Source organism: Acinonyx jubatus, chromosome D1 (assembly GCF_027475565.1).
Source record: "Acinonyx jubatus isolate Ajub_Pintada_27869175 chromosome D1, VMU_Ajub_asm_v1.0, whole genome shotgun sequence".
In the NCBI taxonomy this organism is placed as follows: domain Eukaryota; kingdom Metazoa; phylum Chordata; class Mammalia; order Carnivora; family Felidae; genus Acinonyx; species Acinonyx jubatus.
Window position 1 is genome coordinate 37,189,914 of NC_069390.1, and position 12,502 is coordinate 37,202,415.

The 12,502-nt window shown below is 35.9% G+C and overlaps 1 protein-coding gene across 5 annotated transcripts in view; it reads right to left on the reverse strand.

Moving 5' to 3' along the window:
- Positions 1-12,502, reverse strand: part of ANO5 (anoctamin 5) — an 88,479-nt gene that overhangs the window by 64,493 nt on the left and 11,484 nt on the right. For 3 of the 5 annotated variants that reach the window (XR_008290425.1, XM_053203376.1, XM_027072985.2), the window contains exons 2-3: positions 10,931-10,977; positions 7,399-7,449 (exon numbers count right to left, since the gene is read on the reverse strand). Coding sequence is in view for 4 of the 5 variants with exons in the window: in XM_053203376.1 (XP_053059351.1) it covers positions 7,399-7,449; positions 10,931-10,977 (98 nt within the window). In the remaining variant the exon portion in view is untranslated. The remainder of the gene's footprint in view (positions 1-7,398; positions 7,450-10,930; positions 10,978-12,502) is intronic. The other 2 variants (XM_053203377.1, XM_027072986.2) reach the window with 1 other exon arrangement.

Below are 12,502 nucleotides of genomic sequence, written 5' to 3' on the forward strand. Positions count from 1 at the left end.
AGCCAGGTCACGATCTCGCGGTCCGTGAGTTCGAGCCCCGCGTCAAGCTCTGGGCTGATGGCTCAGAGCCTGGAGCCTGTTTCCGATTCTGTGTCTCCCTCTCTCTCTGCCCCTCCCCCGTTCATGCTCTGTCTCTCTCTGTCCCAAAAATAAATAAACGTTGAAAAAAAAAAAAGTTTTAGTTCCTGTCATGGAAAGTTTTGCTGAACCTGTTGTTTTCATAAAATAAGCTAGAGCCCTAAGCAGTGGTGACTACTGGATGAAAAATCCCTGCTCCATAACCTGAGAACCTACTCTGCATAGACGAGTTAATACTGCTGTTGCTTAGAGCAAACAGACACAAGATGGATGTTGGTCACTGCATAAAGTGTATTTTACACTGTATTTTTCTCCTGGGCTGAAATTTTTCATCTTAGCACTTTGATTTTCTTGGAATCTTTCATGAGGTCCACAAGTTACTGTTATTCTCAGATGTTTTTCCTCAGTTCATTACAGAATCATGAAGGGAAAGGAAAGAGTTATACACTAAGGGGCCAAGAAGGTCCACATTATGACTTTCATGGGTTCTGTCTGGCCTATTTGCTTTCTGTGTGCTCCTTTCTCCATTAAATTGTTTTTATCAATTTAAAAAGAAATAAATGAATATATATATTCATACACACACACACGATTATACTTATGGGTTGGTTTTTTTTTTTTGTTTCTTTAATTTTGATTTTAAAAGAAATTAAAATTAAAACATTTCCATGGGCTTCAAAAAGTATCCTGGGTCCTAGAAGGCACTGTGCTTACTGTGCCTAAAGAATAAGTTGGCCATAGGGTCATGAATTAACTAGATACCATATATTCAAGAGCTATTAAGAGTGCAGGGTTAAAAAGTTACTTAGATGAGTGCTAAAAAGCCTTCTGTAATCAATACATCTAATATCAAGTTAGTTTGCAGCTTTCCAAAATCATATGATATCTTCATGATATAAAAGCCAATGGGATCAGGGTGCCTGGGTGGCTCAGTTGGTTAAGTGTCTGACTCTTGGTTTCAGCTCAGGTCATGATTTCCCAGTTTGTGAGTCCGAGCCCTGCGTTGGGCTCTGTGCTGACAATATGCAGAACTGATCGTCTCTCTCTTCTCTGTCCCTCCCCCTCCTCGATAAATAAACTTTAAAAAAATATTTGAAAAACAAAAAAACCAATGGGATCAATACCAGCAGCTGGTTGTGAAACATACTGACTCAATATTTAATATTTTTTAAACTTGATTTTAAACATGTTAAAAGATCAATAAACCACCAAAGGATTGATTACAAAAAGATAAAATTAACATTCTACCGACTAAAATTATAGAATAGCTTTATTAAATATTTCCATCACGTGCTAAATTGTTTGCTTTTTATTAAAATATGGATAACACCTGGGGTGCCTGGGTGGCTCAGTCAATTAAGCAGCCAACTCAGTTTTAGCTCAGGTCATGGTCTCACAGTTCATGAGTTCAAGCCCCGCATTGGGTTCGGTACTAATTGTGCAGAGGCTGCTTGGGATTCTCTCTCTCACTGTCTTTGCCCCTTCTTGCACTCTCTCTCTCTCTCTCTCTCAAAATAAATTACAAAAAATAACATAAATAAATAAATAAATAAATAAATAAATAAATAAATAAACATAAATAAAATGTGGGCAACGCTGAAAGTAATGAATAGGTATTTTTATAATCATTGCTATTTCCTTGTTATCTTAGTAACTATTTGGTGTATTTATTTCTGGTTTTCTCTAAGCACTGACTGAATTTTTTAGTATAGTAAATCATTAATTTTAATAGACATTTTCTTGCCTTTTTCATAATACTACAATATTAAAATAAATTTTCATATATTATAAACTTTTCGTAAAAACAGTTTTCTCCATGTAATTTCAATTCATTAAGTGTAAACTAATTTTGGGGCACCTGGGTGGTTCAGTCAGTTGAGCATCCGACTTCGGCTCAGGTCATGATCTCACGGTCTGTGAGTTCGAGCCCCGTGTCAGGCTCTGTGTTGACAGCTCAGAGCCTGGAGCCTGCTTCAGATTCTGTGTCTCCCTCTCTCTCTGCCCCTCCCCCGCTCATACTCTGTCTCTCTGTCAAAACTAAATAACATTAAAATTTTTTTTTAATTATTTGTAAGAAGACACTTTAGAGTCCTTTCTCTAGGAAGAGAGTTGATCACCTATATTATTATGCCACATAGTAGGGGGTGTCAATAGCATCTTCCTCTCATTATACATAATTTGTATCACACATCTGTAGTCCTCTTTATGTATTTCCTTCTTCTCGTACTCCTCCTTGGCCATTTTTGAATACCATCAACAGACCAGCCACTGACCAATATGCACACTACTTAGTGTGCTAGAGAGGGCAGCACTTCTGAGATTGCTGGCTCCAGCTCCCATCTCAGCTACTAGATCATTGGTGAGACAGCAGGGGGGGGGGGGGGGAATCCAATATCATAGACATTTCTAGAATATATATTGTAAGAGAATTAAAATCAATATAATTCATGGAGTTGTAATACCACAAACCATTCAATGCTGTGAATTTCTAAGCAAGAAAAAGTCCAGTTGCTCGAGACTTCAATTTCACATTAAAAACTACATTAACAACCTCGATGTTAAGGATGTAGATACTCAATCTACAAACTGTAAAACTTACTGAGTGGACCCTACAGAAGTCCTAAATTTAAACAGAACCACGGCAATTAAACAGTAGCTAGCATATCTTGATTTCTTTGTGCCAAATACTGTGTACTCATATCTTTAATGTTATCAGGTAGATCCTGTTAATTATCAGCAAAAGGTACTAAAGACATACAACTGGCTAAGTACACAAAAGGCTGGCTAGTAAGTGCTGTGCAACCTTGAAGCCAGCAACCATAAAATAATAAAAGCAATAAAAGTCAACTACCAGCAATTTCTTAAGACACTGGTAAAATACTCCTTCTTGAAAAATATGTTTGTCTCAATCTTCAATGAATGTTGAGCTTCTATTGCATTTTAATGTTCTAGATGTAAGTTTCAATTTAGTAAATGGAAGTTAATTTGGAAAATCCCCAGTTATACGTAACCACATCTGGATAAGATTGCTTGGAGTGCGTTTCATACTCCCAGCCTCTGTGGTCTACATATTCCTATGTTTAAACTATAGCTTCAAAATAAACAAAAACAGCCATGTAAAACTTTCCTATTTTTCTAGTTTAAAGTAGCAGATGGATTAATCAGACACAGAAATATCTGTAAATACCTGCAGTGGACCTTAAGGATGTACAGTGAAACACCAAGCTTTAAGACTGTTCCTTGAAGACCAGGCACATAGAAATCACAGAGAAACAACTAGTTATGCAGCAAAAAATTTAAGGAAATGGATATTTGCACATAGAAAGAGAATCCAATTTATGAGAACACTAGGAAAAATGACAAAAGATGACAGTCTTACATGGCCAGGAAAAAATCAAAATTTCAATGTCTGAATTTCTCAGTCAGTTTCACCAAGGAGTAGACACTCCCTTCTACAGTAATGGGATAAATAATGTCACTGTTCACTCTCATTTAGTCATTTTCTTTGTTTTTAGTTTTGCTTTTAGTTTTGGGGGGTTTTTCTGAGAAAAACCTTGGAAGTTTTTACCAAACATAATAGAATTTAAAATATGTTAAGATATTTTTAAGTAAATGAAAAGTAAAGTCACAGACTGGGAGAAAATATTTGCAATGAAAACAGCTGACAAGGGTCTCACATTCAGACCTTGACTTTTAAAAATACACAAAGATTTGAACAGATAGTTTACAGAAGAAGATATATGAATGGCCAACAAGCCCAAGAAAGGATGTGTAACGTCATCATTTATCAGGGAAATGAGAATTGAAATCACAAGATACCACTACCTTCCATTAGATTACTAAATTTGAGGGTGGAGAGGGTTCCAGTGAGGGTAGAGAGAAGTAGAACTCTCATACATTACTGGTAGGAAAGAAAAATGGTAGAACCACTCTCCAAAATAGTTCAGCCGTCTCATATAAGGTTATACATACGCTTTCATATGATCCAGAAATTTTACTCTTAGCAAATTAACCAAGATTAATTAAAATATACATCTATTCAAACTATATTATGTCTTACGTGTATGTTCATAACAGCTTTACTTATAATTGTCCCCAATCAGAGAACAACATAAATATCCATCAACAGGTGAATCGATAAACAAATTTTGGCATATCCATACATTGGAATACTATTTAGCAATAAAACAAAATAAATCAAAGAAAAAAACTACAGATATATTCAACAAGATTCAATATATCAGTATCATTTAAGCTCTGGATGCATCTCAGCAACATTATGCTAAACAAAAGAAGCCAGACACAAAATAGCCTATAGAGTCTGATTCCATTCACATACTACTTTAGAAACAAATAAAAAACAAATCATTGGTTGCCCAGAACAGAGGTGAAACAGCAGGTAATAGAAATCTGTATCTTGACTGTTGTGATTTGTTAAAACTCACCAAACCATACACTTAAAATAGTGCGTTTCATTGTATGTAATGTATAAAAATTTAAGATAATTTTTTAAAAAGTGTTTGGCTTGAACAACTAGAAGGTTGGACTGTGTGGAGCTGGAATATGAAACACTTCACCAGGGAGATTTTTTTTATGAGAAAGAAAAAAATTACATTTCAGACACAGTAATCTTGAGACATCTTTTGATATCCAAGTGCATATGACGGGAAAGCACTTGGATATTTCAGTCTTAAGTTCAGGAGAGATGTCTATTGAGAAACTTAAATTTGAGAGTTTACAGTGTATCAATGGTATTTAAAGCCAGGATAGCAAATTAAATGTCTGAGCCCTGGAGTAACCATATCTAAATATATACATTGACTAATTATAAATATTATACCATATTTATACTGACTGGTTCTGGTCCATTTATTCAAAGGTAGCTTCTGTGCCATATAAGTTGTTAAATATCTGTAATATCATTCCTGAGGTTAAAGACCCAGACCCCTTCAGAACCTGTGAATGGCATGTATACTATTTCTAAAGCATGCCCCTACTGTGACTTTCTAATTCCATCCATCCCTCATTAAACTCTGAATACTTATTAAATTATACCCCCAAGCACAGATGGTATTTGCTTTGGGACAAGTTTTATTAGGTATGGCTTTTCCAATTTTTCTGAATTTCTGAATTTTCCTATTTAATGGCTTTAGGGTCCTTCTAGTATCTTCTAGCAATTCAGCTAGCCTCTTAGCTAGCCACTCAACCAAATCCACTGTTGACTACTTTATTTCAAGTAAAATGTAAAATTATGTTAATTCTTCTATATTTATAGAATCATTAATAGTGTAAAAGAAAACATGTACTCTGCTGGATATTTTTGGTTCATCCCAGCAGATGCTCTCTTTAGCTCTCTACCTGGCTTTTTCTTGTGAGGATGGCTGGTATAGATATGAAAGAGCTCCCCAGACCTCTAGTTTCCCAAATATGATTAGAGAGAAGGAAGAGAGTGAGTGACTTCCTTCTGGAGGCCAGATTCAGGAAGGCTGTATCCCTCCACTGAAGGTCATTGAGCCTCTCAAGGTCTTCAGTACATGATGCTCTCTTTCTATTCCCTCAGTTCTATAGATGACAACAGACTGATGGTTACTAGATGTATACATAGCAGGATTCTTCAGCACCCCATATTTATAAGTTTTTCATTAAGCTTTCCCCAAACTATCCTACTCTGAAAATGGCCAATAGGACCCTGATTGAAACAAATTGTTCTTTTGTGACATATCTGTGACATGAAAAGAAAAATTTCCCTGGAGAAATAGTTGATTCCAGGACTGATGCAGGGAAAGTATAAAATGAGCTGAGAGCACCTTGCAGTGCTAAAATAAAAAGTTTATTTAATAAAGAAGCTTACTGTTTAATTTTAACAACTTATTGCTTAACCAAAGACAATGTCATCATAAAAAAAGAAATATCATAAATCACTTTAAAATCATTTGGAATCTCAAATTTTAATTACTAGCATATGACATAATTGGGAAAGTATTTGCAACTCATATCTCAGGCAAGGGGATAACAATAAATATGTAAACATCTCCAAAAAAAAAAAAAAACTAACTAGCTATCTTACTATCAGATGGGCAAAAATTTAAACTCAAGACAACATGCTGTTGATGAGGCTGTAGGCAAATAGGTATTCTCCTACACTTGTTAGAAATGCAAAACAGAGGGGAATTTAGCTATCTATGGCAAAATAACATATGTATTTATTCTTTAATACCGAAATCCTAGCTATAAAGATAGCACTGGCCAAAATATTGTTAGACTGATTCCCTAGGTATATATGATAACAATATTTGTAATAACAAAAGATTAAAAACAACTCAAATATACATCAATAAAGGGACTGAATGAATACACCATGCTAAACACCCAGAATATAATATTATGCAACATACAAATGAATAGGAATAAAATCTATGTACAATATCGCATGAACTCTGGGTTATGGTTTTAAATCCTGAAAACCAAGGAACAGACCAGTACATATAGTATGATGCCTTTAGTGTAAACAAGCAGGAGGAATATAAATTTACACATGTATCTTTATACACACCACACACACACACACACACACACACACACACACACGGAAAAGTAAAGGACACCTTTTAATGTTTTAAACTTTGCATCATATGTTTCACATGATCAAAAAAAAGAAAACCTAACAAAGGTTCAATTATTTCAATTGGTCAGCCCACAACCTTCATTCTGAAAGATTAAAGATCAGTATGCTAGCAAAAAGCAAAATATCACCTATGTTAAAATTGTCAGCGTAAGAATATAACTCTATTTTCCCACGTTCCCAAACAGCATCTTTTTTTTTTACTAAGAAATTAGTGAAAAATTTTAAATCCCTTTACTGACCTCTTAGTTGATATTCAAATTTGATTTTTAAATACACTATACTTCATGATTATTCTTAGGCATGTACTTACAGGTAAAAGAAATGAGGTATGAAGAGAGAATACTGAACTAGAATTCAGAAACTCAAGTTCTAGCCCAGGATCTGCCTCTTAAACATATGGATAATTTTAATCAAGTCATTAAGCCTCTCAGACCCTTCATTTTTCCTCACTTGTAAGACTGAGAAATTAAAATGCAAGCAAATGGCCATGCTTTGTCATTCTCATTAATATGTCTTATGTTACTTTTTTTCCCCATAAGAAACTGTTTTTTTTCCAAAGTAATTGACCCTCAAATTTCATATATGAGGACCTGAAAAATAACTGTAACCTGGGAAACAGAGCATCTCCATCTTTGACTACAAATAATACCCCATTTGTGTCCATGCAAGAAAGTATAGTATCTATTGATGCTTACCGCTGGTTCTTCACTGATGAGAAAGCTGGTCTCTCTGCTGCTCAGGGACTGCTAACAGTACCATGGGGAAGATATAATGCCATTAATAATAATGCAAGTGGGGAGCATATAACTTTCAACAACAAAAATCCTAGGTTCTCAATATACAAATACTAAACCTGCAATTCAGAGGACTTACAAAACATTTGAAAGTGAATGCAAAACTGTGGGTATATATGTGTATACATGTGCATGTGTGTTCATGCTCACGTGTGCTTGCATGTGTGTGTGCATGTGTGTGTGTGTGTGTATGGAGAGAGACAGCCTGAGAGAGAATGAAACTTTTGGAGGTAGTTTTATCAAATCATAAAAAAAAAAAATCTGAGATGCAAGAAATGGTTAAGAACTACTACATACAGAGAAATAACAAGGTACACCACTGTTTTAAGGATACGGAGCCCTGAACAGGACCACATGAAAGGTAGAATCAATTGGCTATTTTAGGCCTTTCAGCATTTGTTTGGAATTATTAAAGTGAATACTTTAGGAAATGCAACACCAGAATTTCTAAGGATCTGTACTTACAACCCAAGAGAAAAGCCATGCATGGATATAAAGACACACAAAACACCTGTAATTAAAGCAATAGCGATGCCTCCCTTGGCATATGGTGGATTTTAAATCCTCATGTTCCACGACAGATTGCATACGACAGCACGTGCTCCTGAGACCATTCCCCATCACTTCTCAACAGTCTCTAGTGATTGGTAGAGCAGGGTGGCCTGGAGAGGCAGTAGCCAGCAAAAATGACCTGAAACTCATGTCTAGACTGAGAATTCATTTACCTGGCTCTTGGAAAATCACAAACAGCATCTCATTTATACCCAGGTGATGTTGGGCAGACCAGTTCTGAAAACAGGAGATATAAAGTACTATCGACATAGTTTTGAAAAATAACTGGGTTTTGCTGTTTATTTTTTTAATTTCTTTTAATGTTCATTTATTTTTGAAGGAGAGAGAGACAGAGCATGAATGGGGGGGGGGGGGGGAGGAGGGAAGGCGGGCAGAGAGAGAGGGAGACACAGAATCCAAAGCAGGACACAGGCTCTGAGCTGTCGGCACAGAGCCCAACGTGGGGCGCAAACTCACAAGCTGTGAGATCATGACCTGAGCTGAAGTTGGACGTCCAGCTGACTGAGCCACCCAGGCTCCCCTTGCTGTTTCTTTATAATGCCACAGATATAGGATGTGCAAATATTTTCTCCAGGTCTATAGCTTGTCTGCTCCTCTTAACAGGATCTTTCATAGATCAAAAGTTCTTAAATTTTAAAAAGTCCAATTTATCAATTTTTCTTTTATGGATCATGCTTTTGTGTCATGTCTAATAACTCTTCACTAAGACCTACTTTCCAAAGGTTTTCTCCTATGTTTTTCTTCAAAAAGTTTTGGGCGCCTGGGTGGCTCAGTCAGTTAAGCTTCTGACTCAGGCTCAGGTCATGATCTTGCAGTTTGTGAGCTTGAGCCCCGCCATCAGGCTCTGTGCCGACAGTTCAGAGCCTGGGTCCTGCTTCAGATTCTGTGTCTCCCTCTCTCTCTGCCCTCCCTCACCTGCACTCTGTCTCTCTCTCTCTCTCTCTCTTAAAAATAAATTCTCCTAAAATTGAATCAATTCCCCTTTCACTTGTTGCTTTCCAACAAAAGTAAAGTTTATATAGAATCAGAACTAAAAATTAAAACATATGGTATTTCTAAAATACTGTAACTTAAAGTTAATTGAATACATTTCTCAGTGTGTCAAGCCAAACGTAAAGCCTTAAAAATTTAAGCAAAATTGTTTCAAATGAAGACCTATCCAAGGTTGAAGGCATGGAAGCAATATCATTGCTTTTTAAATGTGCAAAGGGAAGGACTCCCAGGTGGCTCAGTTGGTTAAGCGTCCGGTTTCAGCTCAGGTCATAATCTCGCGGCTCATGAGTTTGAGCCCCATATCGGGCTCTGTGCTGACAGCTCAGAGCCTGGAGCCTGCTTTGGATTCTGTGTCTCCCTCTCTCTCTGACCCTCCCCTGCTCACTTGCTCTCTCTCGAAAATAAATAAACATTTAAAAAATGTGCAAAGGGTTAGGGAATAGAACAAATATGACTTGATGAAATTGTTTTTCTCTTACAGAAGTTTAGAGTATATATAAATATGAAAGACACATAGAGAAGCAAAGAATATGAACCGTAGTTGAAGTTAACTTGAGCAATACATATAGAGATCTGTGAGGAGTATATTACTATTATGTCGATGTGAACAAAATGAAAATGACAACGTTTTATCATTTAAACTGAATCAGTCAATCTCATACAATAACTTTCTTTCGTCTACTCCAAAGACACACAAACTTTAACTTTTCACGTTGTTTTTTACACAGTTACCTTGATTCACTTATTCATTTAATGAATACATACTCTGTACCACATTACATCACTCTAGTTGTGGAGATTCTGCTTTATGACAGTGGTTTTCAAACTTTAGGAGCAATAAAAATCACCTGGGGTGTTATTTTTAAATCATGACTCCATAACCTTATTCCCCAACAATGCGATTAAGTGTGTAAGGTTGGGCCCAGGAGTCTGCATTTTTAAGAAATTTTTCATGTAATTGTCATTCAGGCAGTCTACAAATTGCATTGTAAAAATTACTGGACTAAATGATTTTCATTGCCCCCTTGGTTCTCAGAGTCTATTTCTCTCAGCATTTTGGTCACAGGTTTTAAAGGAATCCAAGAGCTTCTGGGAATCTTAAGCAACCAGCTTACCCAGCCAGTCTATCCAGCCAGCTAGGACGGGCCAACCTATTCTGGTGGGTTGTGTTTCCCAGGGTGGGAATTTCAGTCATTCCTAAAAAACTAATTTTAAAGAATTTTTTTCTATCCGGCTGGTCACCTGTAACCTGATTCAAGGAAATCTACCTCCGTGACTAGTGTTGTGCCACCTGGAGACCTACCAGAAAGATTATTTGATCCAAAATATCTTTAGAATGCTTACTCTCTGTATACAAGAAATCTAAAATATAAGGCCTTTAGTTAAGAGAATTTTTTTTATTTTTATAAGTTGTATTTAATTTTATTATTTGTTATTTCATTTAATATATTTTGTTGAGTCACTTGAAGTAATAAGTACTCATCACATACTAGTAATGGTAACATCAAAGACTGTCACATATCCTCCCTGCATCATCCTCTAGCAAAGTTTTGAGCCCAGTACTATTCTCTTGCACAGCAAGACTCAGCATAACTGAGTTTGTTCACAGGGAGCCTCAAAACAAATTCATACTTCTATTTGCCCCCTTATCATACCTAGCAAGATAGAATATTAAATCTGCATGAAACTTGGAATTTGTTTTCTTTACCAAAAACATGAATACATCAGAAGACAAAATAAAGTTAATAGAGTATGAGTAAATAACTGAAGTACAAAGACTTAAGTATTCATACAAAGTACATTCCTAACCTTGTCTCAATTTTTTGTGCTGACTTATAGGAAACTAATACATATACATTTGACTTACCTCATTCATTCCGAAAATATATTCTGCTTCTCTATTGGATATTCTCTCTAAATTAAATAAGAAAGAAAAAAAAAAAAACATGTCAGAATGGCCAATTGATCAGAACAGGTTAAAAGTCTGCATGAGGAGAAAATAGAAATTCTAAAATGAAACCAAAAATTCAAAGAAAAAATACGGGAAGGTCTTAGAGGCCCTTCCTGGAGCTAAGTTGTTCAAAATAGCTGCCAGTGGAAGTCAACACCAAAAACTGTCTATGATGTAGGGGAAAAGCAAATACTGATGTGTAGGATATAATCTCCCCCACTAAGAAATAAAATTAACCCTGACAAATGCAGTTATTAATCCATAGCCATGAAACTGCAGAGAGGAAGACATCCAAGAGAGATATCCATGGTTACATCTTAGTTCTCACTGTGTGAGATTTAATATTCTGTCAGCATGTTTTCTTGGAACTGAACCAAACTGTCTGCAAGGAAAGCACTAACAAACAGGCACTACCAGTTCTAAATAGGCCAAATTACTTTCCTCACACACAAGCATCTCCGTGATAGCTATCTGTTGAGTCATTTGGACTAAAATACATCTTCAAATAAGTTTCTGACACTACAAAAAGTTAAACATAGAAGATTCTTATTCTCCATTGCCTCCGACATGGAAAAACACTGAGAAATATTTCTCCAGTCAAAAACTTCCCATATAAAAACATTTCTTTGGAGAAAATCACAGTGGGAGTGAAATAAAGGACCATCCACAGTAATTGTAATTTTAGGAAATGTTAGAACATATGCTGAAAATATACAAAATATAAACCTGCCATTCATATAGCTTTTTCTTTTCCTTTCTTTTTTCCTTTCTTTCTTTATTCCTTCCTTCCTTTCTTTTTTGCTGTTCTTTCCCCACTTTTTTTATTGTGGTAAAATACACATAACATAAACTTGACCATCCTAACCATTTTTAAGTGCACAGTTGAAAGGTATCAAATACAGTCATAATATTGAGCAAACATCACCACCATCTATCTCCAGAACTCTTACGTCTCATAAAGCTGAAGCACAATACTCATTAACTCCTCATTCTCCTCTCCTCCAGTCTGAGGCAACCACCATTCTACTTTGTGTCTCTATAATTTTTGACTCCTGTATGTACCTCATATAAGTGGAATCATACAGTGTTTGTCATTGTGTGAGTGGCTTACTTCACATAGCATAATGTCTTCAAGGTTCATCAGTATTGTACCATATGTCCTACTTTTTAAGGCTGCATAATATTCTATTGTACATGTATACCACGTTAGATTTATCCATTCATATGTTAATGAACACTTGGGTTCCTTTCTCATTTTAGCTATTGTGAATTATGCTGCTATCAATATGGCTATAAAAATATCTCTTCAAGACCCTCCTTTCAACTATTTGGGGTATATACCTAAAAGTGGAATTGCTGGACCATCTGGTAATTCTATTTTTAATTTTCTGAGGCAATGACATATTGTTTTCCACAGCAGCTATACCATTACACACTCTCACCAACAGTGCACAAGGATTCCAATTACTCCACATCCTCACCAACTCT